Source organism: Corapipo altera, unplaced genomic scaffold (assembly GCF_003945725.1).
Source record: "Corapipo altera isolate COAL_440 unplaced genomic scaffold, ASM394572v1 45, whole genome shotgun sequence".
NCBI lineage: Eukaryota > Metazoa > Chordata > Aves > Passeriformes > Pipridae > Corapipo > Corapipo altera.
This window is the reverse complement of record NW_020884877.1, coordinates 22,233,143-22,252,723: the sequence shown is the minus strand read 5'-3', so window position 1 is coordinate 22,252,723 and position 19,581 is coordinate 22,233,143. Positions and strand designations below refer to the sequence as shown.

General features: G+C 35.2%; 1 protein-coding gene across 4 annotated transcripts in view; it reads right to left on the bottom strand.

Moving 5' to 3' along the window:
- Positions 1 to 19,581, bottom strand: part of PTPN4 (protein tyrosine phosphatase, non-receptor type 4) — a 112,824-nt gene that overhangs the window by 14,656 nt on the left and 78,587 nt on the right. For 3 of the 4 annotated variants that reach the window (XM_027636528.1, XM_027636530.1, XM_027636527.1), the window contains exons 14-24: positions 18,151 to 18,285; positions 16,726 to 16,884; positions 11,577 to 11,736; positions 8,567 to 8,650; positions 8,426 to 8,482; positions 6,920 to 7,076; positions 5,445 to 5,611; positions 3,925 to 4,015; positions 3,778 to 3,839; positions 2,888 to 3,034; positions 451 to 579 (exon numbers count right to left, since the gene is read on the bottom strand). In XM_027636528.1, coding sequence (XP_027492329.1) covers positions 451 to 579; positions 2,888 to 3,034; positions 3,778 to 3,839; positions 3,925 to 4,015; positions 5,445 to 5,611; positions 6,920 to 7,076; positions 8,426 to 8,482; positions 8,567 to 8,650; positions 11,577 to 11,736; positions 16,726 to 16,884; positions 18,151 to 18,285 — 1,348 coding nt within the window. Of the gene's footprint in view, positions 1 to 450; positions 580 to 1,183; positions 1,301 to 2,887; positions 3,035 to 3,777; positions 3,840 to 3,924; positions 4,016 to 5,444; positions 5,612 to 6,919; positions 7,077 to 8,425; positions 8,483 to 8,566; positions 8,651 to 11,576; positions 11,737 to 16,725; positions 16,885 to 18,150; positions 18,286 to 19,581 lie in introns of all 4 variants that reach the window. The other variant, XR_003526549.1, reaches the window with a different exon arrangement.

Sequence of the window (19,581 nt, the reverse complement as noted above, 5' to 3'; positions counted from 1 at the left end):
GACAGAATTACTAAGACCTGTTTGCCTCTACAAAGACACACTTTCAGGTGCGATGATGAAATACTTCTAGTGTCTCATGTTCTGAAAACATCCAGGGAATAACAAGGTTCTCAACTTCTTTAAATACTCTTTTTCTTTGGCCAGGGCAAAAAGACATCAGTAAAGACTTTTAAGACAAATAGTGTATCTTTTATGTGATTTAAAACCAATTAATATGATTAGGGAGAATGAGTGTGATATTTTTGCTTATGAAAGGTTTGTTATCATTCCAAGAGCAGAATTTATACTAGGTAAGTACATGACAATATGAGTAGTTTTCTAAAGGCTTCTAGAAATAAACAGTTCTATTTATATGGATATGCCATCAAGCTGAAAAGTCTGATTAAGTAGGTTTTAGCTAGTATGCAAGGATTCTGTAGATTAATACATAAAAATATAGTATGATTTTACCTCCAGATTAGTCAATGTCATTTCTCGAAAGACATAAGCAGGATTTCCTTCTTCTGAATGGCAGGTAATCTGGAAGTTCCCATATGATGAGCTTCCTGATGGCTCTGGCCAGTACTGATGGCATTTAACCTAAGATCAACACATTTTTAAAGATGCCTGTGTTTAAATTCATAGTATTATTTTCATCCTCTCTAGTTTTTATACCTGTGTTCATTAAAATTACTTTGATCATTTTGTAATCACTATTAATTTACTTACCAAATAGACTGCTACCTAATTACTGTATAAAATAAAGTATCACAGAGATTTCCTGGTTCTCTTTTCAAGAGGACACATGCACCAGGTCTTGCAGTTAGTTTAACTGAAGATAGATGCCTTTAACTTTCATTATAATTTTTAAAAAATTTATCTATAAATATTCCATCTTAACACTTGAGTGGCAAAGATGCTGCTTTGTAAACATTTCTGACCTCCAAAATCCTGATCTGTCCTTCTCAAAGCACATTTATATGGGAAAAGAACAAATGACAAAAAAAAAAAGAGATAAGCAACAAAAAAGTTGCTAAGCTAATGCAGAAATTAGGGGGATGAAGATGGTGGACTTCAAAGACTCTCGATCAAGTCATCAAATATGAATGAAAACTTCAAACACTACTATTTTCTGATAAACGGCTTAAATGCCTAATTACAGAGGTAATTTCAGCTCAAGTGTACTTTTGTGTTTCCAACCCACCTGGCGATTCTTTAAGAGCAGCCAGATTTGCAGACTTCCTGCTCCACTGAGACATCCCGGCATGCAGTGATAGTGATGTCAGTAGCCTCATGATCAGCTTTAGAGCAGGGAGTCTGCCTATGGGTATAAGACAGATAAGTCCTTTTATTTCATTATTAAGCAGCTCTCCAAAGAACTCCACAAATATCATTATTGAAGGGGTGGGGGAACCTCAGAGAACTGCTATTGCAAGTCTGTTCTTAGCAGATCTGCAAAGAAAACTCAAATTAAAAGGGCACTTGTACTGAAATTCCCTCTAATCATGTTTTGCTGCGAGCAGGCAACATCATCCAAACACTGAGTCACTGAAAAATGGTTTAAAAATGCTGCAACTCCCCTTCAATTATTTTAATTGTATTTATAGGCCTGACCTCCCAGCAAATATATGGTTGTTAAAAACTCAGAATACATACAGACAGCTGAACTACAGTCTGAATTGATCAGAACAACTAAAACCTACTATAAATCTATCTTCAAAAGAAATACTGAGTGTGGAGGAATTCCACTACACTGTTTTTCCAGACTGTCATTTCTGTCCACACACTTAACCAGCCAGCGCTACTCTGAATGCTCCAGACTATAAACTCAATAACTGTGGAATTACACTGCATGTATTACCAGACTTGATTGTTTTGCCTGTCTCAAAAGGATAAAGCTGCATAAAAACCAAAGCTATTAAGGAGAAACTATAGTTTAAAACAAAACCAAGACCAAACAAACCACAAAATATACCTGAGGCCTTTTGCAGCACCATACACAATTATTTTTAGTAATTCATAACTCTAATTACTTTATTAGTAGTACTCAATTTTTACACATTTTATATGGAAATTAAAGGACAATGATTCTTTCATATGATTAAACAAATGTTTATAGCCACAGATTAACATTTTATGGAAAATCTTAGATTTCAAGTTTTAAGAGAATCCTTGATAAGACAGCCATCCAGGCATGGGATCTAAACATTAAAAGCTGTGTTAAGGTGTCATAAAAATTAATTTCACTACCTATCAAAGAACTAATCTATGAAAACATTAAACTTCTTGGAGTTCCTTCATGTGAAGTCTGGAGAAAAAATTCTATGAAGGTAAATTCTAGTTGCTTTTCACTTTACAACAAAGAATCAAACAAAGTAGCCTAAAGATATTTTACGAAATACATGAAGACTTCAATACGTTTCAGAACTGAACAAAGTTTAAATATTAGCTTCATTAATAACATCCAAAGGTTTAAAATCTAAGAGTCATCATTGCAAAAGTATTAGGAATGCACTACCCTTATGAAAAAAGGTTATAGAATCCTAGAACAGCTTAGGTTGGATGGGACCTTCAAAGGTCATCCAGTCCAACCCCCCTGCAATGAGCAGGGGCATTTCCAGCTAGATCAGGTTGTTCAGAGCCCCATCTAATTTGACCTTCAGTGTTTCCAGGGATGGGGCATCCACCACCTCTCTGGGCAACTTGTGCCAGTGTCTTACCATCATCATTGTCACATCTCTTCCTTACAGCTAGTCTAAATTTACACACTTTTAGTTTAAAACCATTTCTCTTTATCCCCTTGTCACATTATATGCCATAATAGTATATTTGTCTAATCTTTTAAAGGCTAATCACCAACAGTATTTTAAGATTATGCCAGTGGTATTTAAGGAAATGTTTTACTTACTCTGCCCCGTTCAACTTGAGTTGTTAACATTACAACCATAGATGAGCCTTGCTCCCAAGTCATCTGCCAAAAATCAGGACACGTGTTCGGTAATGGACCTTGACAAGCAATGTACTGGTTTATTATTGTGGAAGAAGGGATTTCCATCTAAGAGAAGACAAAGTCATTATTTCAATTCCTATAACAAATGGAAGTCAGGCATCAAACATTTATTAATGCAATAAAAAAGCATTCATGACATTAATTCTCTTTCTTAAGGTCAGTAAATATGGACTGGCACAGATAAAAATTCTTTAAGTGTTTCACAGGCAAAATTACTACAAAGATTCAAATATACTTAACATATTAACTGATAGTTATGTAGTTGCCATAATCAAGATCAATGGTTGAAAACAGAAATGACAGAGCAGTTGGCAAATAATTCAGGTGCAAACATTTCTTGCTCCGTGGGGTTTTGACACTAGCTTTTAAAACATTGATCTCAAAATTTAATTTCTGTAAAATAAGTAGCTGTAATTTTGTTGTTACTAACAATGAAAAAAAAGAAGATGCAAAAGAAAGTGCTGCCAGATTAGACTTTACTGATGTTGAACACTACTGTCACAAATGTAATCAGCAAAGAAGAACTAATTCCTCTAGAGAGGGCTTCTGTTAACATTTTTTCACATTCGAATGCAGGGCTAGACTTTAGCACTTATGAAAACACCTGCCACAAAACATTAGGAAGTAACTATATCTACAACAAAATTTCAAACCATTTGACTTACAGGTTTAGCAGCCATTCTAGGCTGAACTAGATTTATGAAGGAAAAAAGGAATTATTTATTGAACTTTTTCAGTGGAAAACTGCAAAATTAATGTCAGAAGTGCTTCTGAAAAATACTACTCACGTTTATATAATTTGCATTGATGTAATCTTCATTACTTTTTAAAATAACCCGTGTAGCATCATCTGAAAAAAGTTTTAGAAATCTGTTACTTAATTACCAACCACAGCACAATACTTTCAGAGCGCATCCACGAACAGACATACTTACAAGGCGAAATGTCTCTGTATCTATTTTTGGAAATGTTTTGAGGTAATCTGGCACAAGACATTGTCATTCCAGGCTTTTTCCTATACAATTGCTAAAAGATAAAACTGATGATCAGAATATCACAGATGCAATAGACTCATTATTATAATATTTGCCTAAAGAGAATTTTTCTCTGAAACCAGGTACTTATTAGAACATAAACCACTAAGTAACAGTAGCGTCAACTAACACTAAAATACTTTTAAAAAGAAAGCATTACAAATTTAGTTATGCTGTGAGATCACTGAAAATGATCAAGATGTAGCCACAAGTTGCTTAAAGACAAACTGAACAGTAGATTTCAAGTTTCCATAAGAACACCAATCTAGAGAAAAAATAATATTGTATATTGGTAAGGGAATGATAATGACATTCCACTTGGTAATTTAGGGCAAGTAGATTGTGTTGTGTTATACGCATCTGCCCACATGGGTCTAACTTGGGTTTCTTCCCCCCCCAGGATATCCTTCTATATTTCAACAACTGTAGAGCAAATCCTGGGTCACCCCGTGCTTTTCCTGCACAAAATCTCTTTTGAGAGGTTCTTGCCCTCTCATGCTTTAGTCATGCACTGCCACAACCCTTGTGCTACAAACAATATCAGTGAAATGATCCAGGTTCAATAAAAAGCACTTCAAAATCTTTTGAACCTGCTAGGGAGACTGAAAATGTATGTTTAAGGAGAATTTTAAATACCTTTGAAAAAATCTGTTCTTTCTATATATAAAAGTAAATTTTACCACAGCTCTTAATAGAAATATATTTTATAAATATATGTTGCATAATAAAATGTTAGGTCTCCATTTGGTGAGGAATTCACAGAATTCACACTGCTGTGTTTTACAAACCTGCTTTCCTGCTTTAGGCCACTGGATCTCATGCATTAAAGATGGACTCTCTCCAAGGCACAAGTTGGTGCTAAAGAAAGACTATGGCAATCGGCCTTTTAGGGCCCCACAGGAAGTGCACTACTATTCTGAAATAAGTCATTAAAACCCAACTATTTATAAAAGACATAGTTATATCAACCCTTAAGATTAGGGTTGTATTTTCCATTGGTTATTTTACCTTCCCTCATTGAGAATGCCCATAAAATGTCAACAGCTCAGGTGTCATTCAGTTCCTACAGCAACTTAGGCAGTGAAAGTCTGAGTATAGAACACATATTTTGGTAGACATTCTTCAGTCTTTATCTCAATGAAAGTATTTTATTAGCATGTTCCTGATAACCACAAAAAGTGTAAGTAATTGATAAAGCTATTCATAACACTAAAAACTGATATTAGGTATTTGTAAATTTGCACATACAATACAGGATAGATATTTTCTTTGGTTATTTTTCTCTTTGAGAGTGTAAGACAATTGTTTTCCTAAAAGATGCTGACACTACTGAAATTGAACTGAAATCTGCTGTGTTTAAAATAATTACTATTCCAAGAGACTTGGAACTTGCACACAGGTACAGGCAACACAGTACTCACATCAAACTGAGCCAAGACAGTTCCAGTGATAAGCCCCTCTGCTAACTGAATCATGGATTCCCTCAGAGCATTATCGTCCTGATGGACACCATCGAGTGGAGATTTCTCAGGGATGTACTGGAAGTCAGGCTCGCTCTCCAGCTTCTCTTCCACAACATCATAGACAGCTAGAACAAGCCAAGGTATGAATGCTCTGACTGAACATACTGTTTGACAAGTAACATTAGCTCTAAGTAATTTATTTAATAAACAGCAAAACACCCAAATGTTCCTCCTGTAGAAAAATCCACATTTATTAGCACACTGATTTTAGTCCCAATCAGTAAGGACAAGGAGCCTTTGCTGATCATTATAATCCATGATAAAACTATTTTCTTGGTTTAGTAATAATTTTAAGTGAAAACACATCACTGACAGCTAAAATTTTGATAAAAACTAACGTTATGCCCCTGCCTTGTCTGATATAAATCCCTAATCTCAGTCTCACATCAGAAACAATATGCATCTTCTATTATATGAACAGAGACACACACTGTTCGAAAGCCTGTTTTTAAATTATATCCCACGACCACAAAGGAGGACACTGGTAACTCCTCACTTCTGTAACTCACATGCTTTTATCCAAAGTTAATCAACACACAAGGGGCAACTGTTTTAGTAAATTTGCAAACAAAGCTAGTAATTTGATCTGAGAAAGAAAGTAAGCACACAAAAGCTGCAAGAGAACTTACGGAACGAGAGTACAAATAAGTGGGGAGTGCAAATAAGTGAATAAAGGAAATTTTTTTTATGAGTTGGCTGAGGTATTCTGCTGAAGTAATTTCAGCTACTCCAATTAAACATCACTGTTTCTCATTTTGCTTTTTCCTCTCCAACTGTACTATAATTGGGATGTGCAGTAGAATTAAACCCAGTGCCCATCTGCTGGGTACGGTCCAACAGTGTATTTTGTGAATATATTGTGCAAGCTTTTATTTAGACTGCATTTTAGCACTTCTATTAAGCCTCCTCAGGAAGAAATGTTACCACTGGTTTTGCATTATTTTAAAAAAGTATGGAAGGATTTTGCATATATTGACCTCCAAAGTCATCCAAACACTGAATATTTAGTGAGAGGTTTTTTGTTTGTTTGAGCTTGGTTTTTATTTTCCTTAAGGGAATAACAATAACCTCAAGAAATACATTCAATATCCATATAGCTTTCTGGACATTTTTATCAATGAGAGTGAGAACAAAATTTAAATTAGTTCTCTGTTAGAAATATCTGATGTCTGACTTTTTGATTAGTTTTCAACACTTACCTACACACAGCTCCTTAGAGCATGGGATCAATACACTCTATTGATGCAATTTCTTTTCAAGGACAGGAGTTCTTTCTTACACGCTAAGCATTCCATCCCAGGACACAAAATGGAGGTTAGGAAATGAGAGCAAGGTGTGGATTCTTTTTTTATTATGATGTACAAACTACTTACCATTGGGTCGAACTAGGAGCACAAGTTCCCCTGAGTGCCTCTCACAGCTCGCTTTAATAAACATTACAACTTGATCATGGGTATGTTCTGCTATATCCCTGCCGTTAATCAGTACAACCTGGTCGCCTTCATTCAAACGAGGGACACAGAGATCAGCCTGCAAGGAAGAGGGAATAAACCCAAACCATCTGTAACACAAGCCATTACCAGTTTCTTACCTTAAAGTACCAACTCCAAGTAACTATGCTTGGGGTCCTGAACCCTAACAGCCTAGTTCCCATGGTTTGCTGCTCTGTATTCAAATGACAAACATGTTACACAATACATAGGCAGTACCATTCACATGAACAAACCCATTTGCAGCTGGCAGATGACTGTCATTGTAACACATCTTTCAGCAGCTGTTACTCTACTCCTCCCTGAAAGAGAAAGCTCCTCTGTTTGAATCACACTTTGTATAGGCACTTAAAGACCAGAATGTTCTTATCTTTGAAGGGAAGGGAGTAACATGGCAAACAAAACCTTGTCCACATCAATTTCACAGGCTTAAATGCTTCAGGTGTAAAATATCACAATGGTAATGGTAAGAGTAAGGCAAGGACTGAAGACAATGCACAGCTCCCAGTAATCCCACAGAGGAGAATTGGGTCATAAAAATTGTTATTGTAATCACACTCTAAAAACTGTTGCAGAAAAGAAAGAGGACAAGCCATTACCAAATATCTTCTCTCTACAGGGTGAATGTTTAAAGCCAAAATTATTCATGTTATGAAATATTTCAGGGATAATAATAGGAACGAGAACAATGATTTTGGCAAACACTTCAATAGTCAAAAAAAAAAAAAGAGAGAAAGTTGTACTTCTTAAATGTTAACAAATAAATGGTTCACTCTACTCTTACTCTAAAAGATATAAACAGAGCTGACTCCAATCAGTCAAATACCAGGTCAGTATTTCTGGCAATAAACTGACAAAATATTGTGCCTACTTTGAAGACACTATTGATAGTCACTAAACATCAGTAACAACAGACAATCAGACCTGATGAATGATTCATGATGTCTGATTTTAATCTACATCTTGGCTTTACTCGGTTACATCTGTCACTAAAGTAAGAGATTTGCTATTTTAGTTATTTTTAACACTCTTTCAATATATAATTTATGCGAAATTACTGAATGTCTATATTTAAAAAAGTAATAAAGTAAATTTATTTTTAGGATGACACAGCTCAAGAAGCAGTGCATACTGAGCATCTCTAATGCCCCATAATTGTCAGAAATTAAAACTTTTTTTCAGTGGGAAAAAATTACTTTTGAGAATTGAAGAACTTTAAAAGTATGTTAAGTAGCCCCATCAAATTCTTACTGCACATAATTTGCTTTGCTATGATAATGTTATAGCAAAAGAAAATTTTCAGAGGCAGCTATGAAATAATTTAGCATTTTTAATACATCCTTCAAGATACACAGATATTGCTACGAAGTTTGCTTTTTGACAACTTACAGGTGTTCCTGGAGCTACCCTGGACACTATAACCGGCATCTTCTGATCATATCCACCCTTTAAAAACAAATTTAATTAGTAACAGATCATGAATGTAAAAAAATAATCTTAATAAACATGAAGGGAACAATGTACTGTTACCTTTACATTGAAGCCAAACCTTCCATTTTCGTCTGGTTTCATTCTGATCATAACAAGATTGTCATGGGGGACACCACCATTGGGCTAGTAAACAAAAATGATATTACATTAACATCTATTTTGTTCATAGTTAGACTTTGAGGATATTGTATCTAATAATTCTGCAGTTTCCTCATCAAATAATTGCTCTTGGACACTTGAGAAAACATCAAGTAATAGCACAAACATCTTGAGTTTTGCAGAAAAGGGAAAGGTTTCAGATTTAAAGGTCTTGGACATAACTAAGTTAAAGGTGTGTTCTGTCAAAGCATACTCAAAGTAAGAAACAGGATTAGAAAATTGGCTTCAAATATTCTTAAGAAAAACAGCTTACTAAACTGAAACTCTTTAAATTTGTTTTAATAATGACTACAGTGAAGTGATGTAATAAAAATGTAATACGATGAAAAATAACTGAAGGTGTCCCTTTTTTTCTATTAACACCAATATGCCAGTAGTAAGCAAGGGCAAGTTTGGCAACAAAATCTTGGTTCTGTATCCCTTATTCCATTTCCAAGGTAGTGGAGTATGAACTGTGACACATGCTGTGCACTGATTCAACTCTGACAACTTTAGATGCTTTCTTCTTGGTTTTATTCGGATCACAACAACACTGTTAAAGGAACTACCATTAAGCTGAGGAATACTAGATACTTTTTTAATCTGTAAGACATCATTTTGGGCAATTGCAGTGATTTGTAGTTTGTTCCCATCAATATTTACTTCACAGACTCAACATCAGCTAATATTTCTAGTTTCTACAGTGAGAATGCACAGTATTGAAGAAATCTGTTTCACAGAAGTTTTCGATGTTTCCAATTATAGACAAAGAAGAAAAAAGAAAAAAAAACCACCCAGAACTTATTAAAGAGAACATTTTTAAACGTAAGAAAGTTTCAGATCTGCAGGTTCAATAGGTTAAACAAATCTGCACAACTTGGCTCATTAAAAGTTAACTCAACTCCAGGTTTTTTTAAGTTCTTGTTCTTGGTTAAAACAAAAAATCCCTCAAACACATTCATAGTAATGAAAAGATGAAAAATTTGGGGAAGGAGAGGAAAGTAACAGCATAAGCATAACGTTAATGAGAAGTAAGGGTGCTTAGGAAGCCTGATCATGTGCCAATCATTTCAGCCTGTGCTCATTGGCATGAGAGATCAGACAGAATGAACATGCTCACCTGCAGCGTTTGGCAGCTTCTATGCCATTGCACTCCATAGACAGAAAGGAAATATGAATTTCCTGCTTTAACAAGCTCTTTTGAGCCACTGTTTATAATGAAAAGTGCGAAAAGAGCACTGTATATCATCAGCCTGTTTGACTGAAGGGACTTTTGGCTACACCTGTTTTCAAATACTTCTGACATTCTCAGACTGGATACTCGGGGACTGCAGATGGAGTAAAAAGTTGTCATTCTCACACCTGTCCTACTACCTTTCTAAACAGACTCTCCATACGTAAAACAGACAAAGGAAATTCCACAGCTATATGAAGTCAAAATGATGAGAAGTTTTCTTTAACATATTTGAGATGGAGCAGAAGGCTCCAGTGGTGCAGGAACCTGAATTCTGGTCAGAAAAGCAACTTTGAAGCAAAACCACATTCCAAATCTTAAACTTCCACTTCCACAAAATTTCAACCATGCTGTATTCCTTCTTCTCTAATTCCCAAAATAAAAAGTCATCAGCAGACCAAATTAGATCTTCAATTACAACAGCTCACTGCCTTAAGTGAGGCAGCATAAATTGGAGTACAGCAAACAATCACACTGACAATGCACAGAGAAAAAAGAATCTCATTCTCACACAGCTGTGTTGGTTTTTCAGAATGAAAAGGAGTTAAAAAAACAACTGAAAGTTATTTTTGTCAATTTGGTAAAATAACTGAATACAGGGCAGAAAAACTTGATGACTAAAGTAGTGTTATCATTCCAAGTCGTATTTAATAGATTCAGGTAAGCACTGGCTGAAGACAAACCTGTTACAAACCCTGTTTCATTATTTAATTAAAACAAAAATTTTTACAACATTCCTCAAATGCTCAAAATCTTAAAAGTTTTGCTTTTGGGTCTTTTAATAAAACCCCAGCTATGAAATTAAAGAGGAGTTTTATGGGAATCTTAACTTTTTTATAAGGCCTGAGAGAATACTCTAGGCTTACAGTTCAAAATGCAAACAAACTAAAGGCATTTCTAAATATCAGTTTGGGGAATTAACTCATTATTTTGAAAACCTGAGGTTTGCAAAACGGTTTACACAGTATTGCCACTGTATCTGGATGTTAAAGAGTTTTCCCATCCTGCAAAACATTTCTTGTCCCACATCAGTATAAAACCAGGAACCACTGGAAAACTTCCGGAAGGACAAAAATCACAAAAATGGTCAGTGAGATCTCACCTCAGCCAGAGATAATAATCAACTGACTAGCTTACTCACCTCGCACGTGCTTAAATGTGGGAAAGGAATGTTTGCTCATGTTTTGACATTTGTTGTCACAGGCCTCTTGCCAGAGTCTCTTTCTTGGAAATTTTGATAAGAAATGCAACCACAGAATCAAGAAGCTGCTCCTGATAAAACCACTCCAGAAGCTGGTAGGCACTTTCAGGTTTAGTTTTTTTGGTAAAACCTAGATTAAATACCAGTGGTAGTGTCTGCAACATCTTCTTTAAAATTGATGGCAAACAAGTTTTCAAAGAAGAGGTTACGTAGAAATTTCCGCATCTGCTTAAAATCTAATGCTCAAAATGTTTGCAAAACCATCCCAGCGTAGTGATTTGCTGACAACTGACAAAGGACTACTCCAGCAAGTGGAAAAACCAGCAGGAGCTACAAGGGACAGTATGTTTAATGAAAATGCTGCAAGGTAATGCACAAACACAGCAACTCTGAAATGCATCAGAACCAAGCTCATGGAAAAAAGGACTATCATTCTGATTAAAAGCAGAATCGTTCAAATGGCTTCAAAAACTTACTGTGGATTTTTCTGGTGATGCAGGAACATCAAATGTTTCATTAATATGGTTATCCAGTTCTTGCTGTGAGTGTGAATGATGAATTTGGTTCCAACTGTTCTTTTTAAATTGTTTGGGTGGTAACGCAGGAGGCTGCCCATCTATAGGAGTCTCTTGAGATCTAAATACCAAAATAGAAGTATGAAGTGGAACAATCATGAAATATTGACAGTTCTTTCACGGTTCCAAATAAACTGAAAATGTTAGAAGAAACTCAAGAGTTTGAGAGATGTGTGCATATTTTTAGACTCTCAAAAATATAGTCTGACAGAATATACTGGAAGTGTATGTTTGGACATGTTACTGCTTTTTTGTTGACAAGCAACTGTACACAGAACCAACAAGTTAATCTTTCACCCATGACTTTTTTAAAAAAGGTTTTAGCATACTTAAGCCACTTAATATTTAAACCAGTTTATATTGGAATATTATAAAAATCACTGTATTTATACCTTGCACACATGCCAAAAAAAACTTCTCAAATTGATATGTCACTTAATATGTTTTCCTCAGTAATAAAATCAAATAGTTTGCATCTCAAATTAATGCCTGCAATTTAAATCATAAACAGACACAGGGAGCATAATACAGTACTACCACAGTACTTTTTGGTTGTTGATCTTAAAAGTAGGAAAAAACAGGAGGCCAAGTTGAACATAACTCAACTGCGCCCCTGTATTTATTGGAAAAGCCCATTGGAGATGACAGTGTTATCTTTTAATTTTTCAATTTAAAAGTATATGGATACATTGCAAGAGAACTCTGGTCTATTCTCCCTCTTGAACACATTACCCTTTGAAACACACAGCTTTGAAACACTTGTAAAAATGCATTAATCGCATGCAGTTCTTAGTTGAATTACAACACCATTACTGAAGTGAAATAGCAGAAAGTTCTACTTCTGATTTAGATCTGCAAGCACTCTATTCTAGATTAATAAAAATGTTCACTGTGTTTTTAGTATAATATGGAGAATTTCCTTTATTAGTCCTTCTGGAATAAAAGCTTAAGTGTATAATTTGTATTACATAAATATATGATTCATTTTTCATTATACAGATTTACATTTAAGAATGAAGAACATTTGAAAAGGCCCAAAAGGGCAGCTACCTCATAGTTCCCACTAACTTGGTTGAGTGCCAGTTTCTAAATACCAGCAAGGACACATGCCTTCTACCCCATTAAAAGGTGCTATTAAATAATTTAAGAACTTAACAGCCCACTGATACTAGCGGCAAACCCATAAACCACTGAGAATGAAGTTACAGGTTACAGCTAAATCTAAAGAAAATGCTACCACCAAAAATGGGTGCCTCTGTTTTTCCACCCACACACCCATGGCCGCTTCCTTGAAGAACTCGTGCTCCTCCCTTGGCTAAGGCAGCTCACACCAAGCAACCAAAAAATCACTGACTTTTTGGACAAGCCTGGGTTCTCTGCTGGTTAAACAAGGTGAATTGTTCCTCACAGGGTTGACCACCATGCGGGGACGGAGGGACACTCCCAGGGCAAAAGCAGGACACAGCCCCTCTCGTTCTCAGGAAGCTGCAGAGGTAACTCATTGCACAACCTCCCTCCAAAGCACAGGTAACCACTGAGCAGCCCTACTGTACTCACTGGTCTCGCCTCAGTGAACTCTTAGCAGGGCAAGACTCTCCGTATGAGACTGCACAACATTTCAAGTTGCTGCAAGTTAGAAAGCCTAAGTCACATATCAAATTCCATACCATGTAATTTGTCTCTACACAATGCGAGAAAGGCAGTTCCCAGGCATGTTTTAAAATAAAAACAAAAATATCTGAGCAAAATTTGCTACAGAGATTTCAAAAAAAAAGGATGAACCTCTTTCAAACAGCATGAAAAATGGGAAATAGAACACTTACTTTGAAAGACCACACGTTTTCTGTTTCAGTTTAAACAAAATTAGTCAATATTCTCAGAAAACAAAACTGTTAACATTTTTTGTCAGTATATGAAAACAGCATATTTGAAAAGATCCTAACTATTTTTCGCATTTTTTGCTTAATTTCAACTTTCAGAAAATATTTTTTCCTTAAGTGTTAGAAGAAAAAAGAAAGTACTAATTATTCAGTCTAACGTCTCAAAAATGTCATGTTCAAAACACACTAGGGAATAAAAAAAATATTTCTTAACACTTTTCAATGCAAGTAACAGACAAAAAGAGTACATTTTATTTTTCAGGATAAGGAGTTTTTCTAAATTAATTTTTGTGGAGAGAAAAATATGATGATTGTCAACATTTGCAAAACAAATCCTCAAGGCAGCTATAAACTACTTAGACATCGACTTACAAAGGTCATCCAGAGATTTTTAGCTGCTTATGTATTCATTCATTCATGTCTGGCCAGTACAGATTATTCACCCTTTTAAGTAAAGGGCAACATAGTTCTGTATTTTCCTGCAAACAATTACTCCTGAGAGTTTTAAACTGAATAAAAACAGGAATAGAAAACACAAGTAGAAGCACAAAAGAAGTGATTCCGATAAAAGTAAAGGATGGATCTTATGTTTGACTAGATGTCTGTACATATATGTCAACAAACACAAATAAATTCCTATCGAACATACAAACTTACAGAAAAGATTTGAAAAGTTATTTAAATGGGCATTTTGCAAGCAGCGATGGAAGTACTGTAATATATTAGCATAATGAATTGTGAGAACTAACAATCAAGCCTTGGGCAAAAACTTCACTGCTTTATATTTGCCCAGTCAGCTTTGAATTTCCTTATGAATACTCAGACAATGGCAGTGAAAGCAGCCTATTTTGCAGGCAAAGCAGCTCTCTGTTACTGAATTCAGCAATTTACATAATAATAAAATAACACACAACCCTGGCACTGACAAGCTTTGGGTATTTTTGTTACAGATATCCGGTCTGATCTTTTTAATATATTTAGTAAAGGTTTCATACACACCCGCATAAATTTATTAAATTAAACACTTATCACGTGCTTGTCAATTTAAGGTTATAATTACCTCGGGGAACTACAAGCACGAATCTCTCAATTTAGTTTTGAATAGCATATGAAATGAAGAAAAGATGTGCAATTAAAGCTTATATTAGCTAAGCTAAAATATCCTTTTGAATAGCACGGAAACTGTAATTTCTTTTGCTATGTTGACTCCAAATTCAAAAAGATGACTAAACCTAATGCCTATCAGGTTAGCCCCTCGGACTTTCTTACATATGTAAATTTGGCCAATAAATAAAACTGTCCTACAAATCAGCAGATGGACTCCCCAAATCTTTTCACTCAGAAAGACCAAATTGTTTAAGAAATGGCTTTTTGGACTGTAGAAAAGTATAACTTAAAATTATATAGCTTATATGAACTTCATGTCTACTACTTCCCCTCATAAATCTCAAATCTTGAATCAGTAACATCACCTGAAACCTTCAGAAGACTCTAATAGGGTTCATATATTTTTGACAGTCAATGTCCTCACTCTTAAAAATCTCTTTTTCTAGATATCTGTACTGGGAGATTAAATTTCACTTTTAAGCTTCCAACAAGGAAAAAAAAAGTAAAAACAACCCCCCTAAAACTTAGTGATGGAAGAGCAATACTTTTTCTGCTTAAGTGCAAAATCATGAAACAAAACAGCCATAGTTGCACAACTAATGTACAAAACCACTTCCCCTCTTTTTAAGACTCATTTCTATGGTGACTTACACAAGAAATCAGGTAATAAATAAACAAATCCTAAGAACACTCAGGAAGTCTGTACAATTTAAGAGTAAAGGCATAAGAATATATAAAGAGAACATTTAAGAATTGTGCTTATTTCACTTGTATCACTGCCATTCACTGAGCGTTTCTCATAAACTGACTTCAGTTGGAAATTTTGGAACAGAAGGAACCTGACCCTGTGTGGCCTTTGAACAACAAAACTCTAATATGAGAAAAGACTCACAAGTGTTCCAGTTTTGAGAGTGCCTTGATGTGAATAGGTTAAAAAGCCCACCAAAAAAGGAGATTTTATATTATTAGGTCAAATTGCTATTATATAACCCTCAAAGTTGAATAACTGGCTGAGGGTGAAATTATAACTATTGTAGCCTATTATGAAAAGTGTCATGTGCTATTTTACAAAACTTCAAAACTTTTGCATTCTATTTCCCTCCCCAAACTTACTCATAGCTATTAAACTGAAAGTACAGTCCAAGTAAGGTTTTAAAACGTGTTTAAATACCTTCCCAGATTCATTTTTCTTGAGACACACCATTTGTTTACAAATATGTGATTATGTATGTGCTATTTTACAGTTCTCAAATGGTTTTGAAACCATTTGCACTATTTCCCTGCTAAAGGAGCTTATACAAAATTATGAGGGCACATCTGGCATTACTGCTAAGAAGGTACAGTGATAATAAGGTGTACATTGCATCTTCTTTTCCCCAATTCATCTGTACTCTAGACACAAATTATTGAGCATTTCGAATCTTTGAACAACTCAACGTTTGTTTGTCTTACTTCTGAACCTAACACACAGTAATAGTTTTTATTTTGCCCACCATAGCATAATAAGCTTACAGTATCAAGAATATTCATCATAATTGGAAAAAAGAAAAAAAAAAGCTTGTGACTGCCATCTTAAAAAAATAAAGATAAGCTCTGTAACAACATACAAAACATACTAGCAACCTCCAATTGCTGGGGTGTCAAAAAGGTATCTTGGCTAAATAGTTGGTGAAGCTTGCTCACACTTCCGTGCCTTAACAAAAAGCAACACTTCTAGACTTGTATCACAAAACAACAGACTTCAATCTATCAAAAAAACAACTTTCGCTTCCACATTCAGACACTGATGGTCAAATTACAGCAAACCCACAGCTTTAGTGGGTGGAGGTATTGAAATCCTGAACCTGGAGTATGTCAGATATAGATCTTCAGTTCCATATCATTTAATTTTCACAACAAGACCTATTCTAGTACTCCCTAAACAACAGCCACCTTTTTATTATATTGCCTGGCTCTCCCTGACCCCAACATTTAACAGTAAATTCTTAAAGGCCAAGATTTCTGACTTATTCTCAGAAGCCCTGCACGTTACCAGACAGCAGCATGGACAGAAGAGGACTTACGGTGATGTTTCCAGTATGATGCTGTTGGCCTGGGTGGAAGATGGAGATCTGTGATTTACAAATACTTCACTCGGGGACGTGTGAACTACATGGTCCACTAAATGTCCAACTGACGAGGGGCGTAACCGGGCTCCTTCTTGAGTGAAGGCAGAGTTGCGACTAAGAGGGAAAGCAGAGCAGTGCAATATGACAAGAATATTACTGTTAATCTACGTTTCTGACACCACCCGCTAGAAAAGAATGCTTAAAAAATTATTTCCTCTCATTGTAAGCACATGTTCATACACATATTTTTATTAAATTATGAAGTTACTAAATTAATTAAGATTTCACTGAAACAATTATGCTGTCAGATCAACATGTTATATTTCATAATTTTATTTCTGAAAGTGTTCAAAAATTATTTTAATAAATGCTAAATGTCTACTTTTAAAATTTATTTATTTTTTATTAAAGAAGCCCGAAAGGAATACGGTCCAACCAACAGACTGACAGTCCAGTCAACAAGAAGAAAAATGGATCCCCAAGAAGACAAATCCTGGCTCTGTTTGTGTCAGAATTTGACCTGAATTCCTCAAGACGAACATTTTATCCCCTGCACCTTCTGCTACAAGAATCATAACCTCTACACTGAGAGTGTTATCATTTCTGTGACACAAAATTTTCCCATTTGAAAACCAGCACAGTGACACAGGCACCTCAAAAGACTTTTAAAGATGCATGACTAAGTTTGTTATGCTTTAAGTATCATTGCTACTAATTTTTTTCAGCAATTTTTAAATGTTACAGATATTTACAATAATAATCTTGTGAACAATATGCTGCAATAGAATCTTCAATTTTTCTGGTTTATGCAATACAAAATTGGGTAATACCAATTCTTAAGCCAGTTTCAGCACACTGAGAAAACTGGTCACCTTCCAAAAGAAATCAGGAATGTTTTTTCACTAGCTATAAACATAAAACAGAAAGCTCTATCATGTGAACAGTGAACATCGAAGGGAAATGCAGAAAAATTGAGAGGAATAAACCTGCAAGGATGTCCAATTAAGTAATTTCCTCCAATGTTTTAAGAAGTGATATTAAACCAAAATCAATTATTTTTAAAATATCACACAGATTTTATTATCAGGGTCTTTTTTAGCCAAATTAATAATTTAGTTTTAGTTGTGCTTGAGAAAACTTAAGCTCTCAAGTTTAGGTTAGTGTGATACATCTTACATTTTTTTTTCCAGGTTGACTGAGAAGCATCTAAAATTCACCCCTAAATAATTTCTTTTACCTGAAGCTAAATGTTCCAGAGAATCACTCGGCACAGAATTATTGAAGCTATTTGTCTCCATCAATCCTTTTATTACACAAGTAGGTCACTCACATTAGAGGCAGACAGTTACTTCTAGGAAGAGAAGATGTGGTGCTACTTACTGATTTGGGGTTCCAGGTGGAGATCGTGATGGCAGGCTCTGTGTTTCCAACCTATCATCAGACAGTGAGTTCCTACTCATTACTTCCCAGTCCATCCCACTCATTAATTTCCGTGCCAAGGGTTTACTGGGGGATCTAGAAGAAGAAAGTAAAATGACTAACCAAAAATTACATGATGTAAGAACAAAATTACACAAAATTCACCACAATTCAACTGATGTTCAATCATAGGAAACCAAACAATATGTAAGGAAATGTAATAATTGAAGGCTGTATTTACACAGGCAGTTCTGTATTTTGTCCATCTATTGTACTTCATTTTTTGTACTTTGAAAAGAATGCCAAGTCACAAACTATGGTAGGCTGTGAGGGAGACAGGCAAGATGGAATATGAACTCACTAAACTTCACTAAACTTCTAATGCCTCAAAGACAATCTGATTCAAACAGAATAATCATTGAGAGGTCTGAAAAACAAAAACAAACAAAAAACTCCCTCTAGATAACACAACTATTTAGCCATCTCAGGAAAAATAAAGCACTGAAAAAATCAGTCCAGAAAAACTCCCAGACTTTGAAGAACTGAAAGTGGGGAATCATCAACATGGCAACCGAGCTACCAAATTTTGTTTACACATCAAGGATTTCCTCATGTGCTTTCTTCCAGAACATGTTTGGTCACTTGTAAGGCAGATACAATAATACTATATAAACTTCCTTGTGAGTAAATGAATTTCATTTGGCTTTGTGCCAGAAATGTCCTTCACGTTAAAGGTTATTATCACCAATGTTTTAAAAGGAATTGTATTTTTTACTTGTTGTCCTTTCTTGAAATTAAGGAAACATTTGCTTCCCATTCTCCAGTCATGCTAGGATGCCTACAATCTCCTGCTGTTTCTTTCACGTATTTCTTAAGCACAAGTAAAACCATACTTGCAATCTCTCATGAAATACTATAGTTCCCTTTTATACTGGAAATCATCAAATGAATCATCCAAGAACTGTGGTTGCTTTTTTTCCTCAGCATCGTATTGGATGGATGGTTCAGTCATCCAACATACCCAGACTTTTGCTGTTTGTTTTTTTTAAACTAGAATTCTTCAGCTAACAAAAAAAATACTTTTAAACAAGCCTTTTATGTCCTGTATATTTTGTGTTAGTGGGTTTTTACTTTACTTCTACTACTTTGATGGTGCTCTATAGTTCAAATTTCTCCTCTGTCATTACCCAACCCTCTCTTGTTCCAGCGATACTTCAGCAGTGATACTCCAGTGATACTCCAGCATTTCATTTCCATTTGCATTCATATTGTGTCACTGTACTCTCTAGGTTTGCACAATGAGGTGAAAACGCATTAGTGTATCAGCAGTATAGCTCCATACACCCAGATCACAAAATAATTTCTGCCTTTACTGTCCTTGGGACACATGGT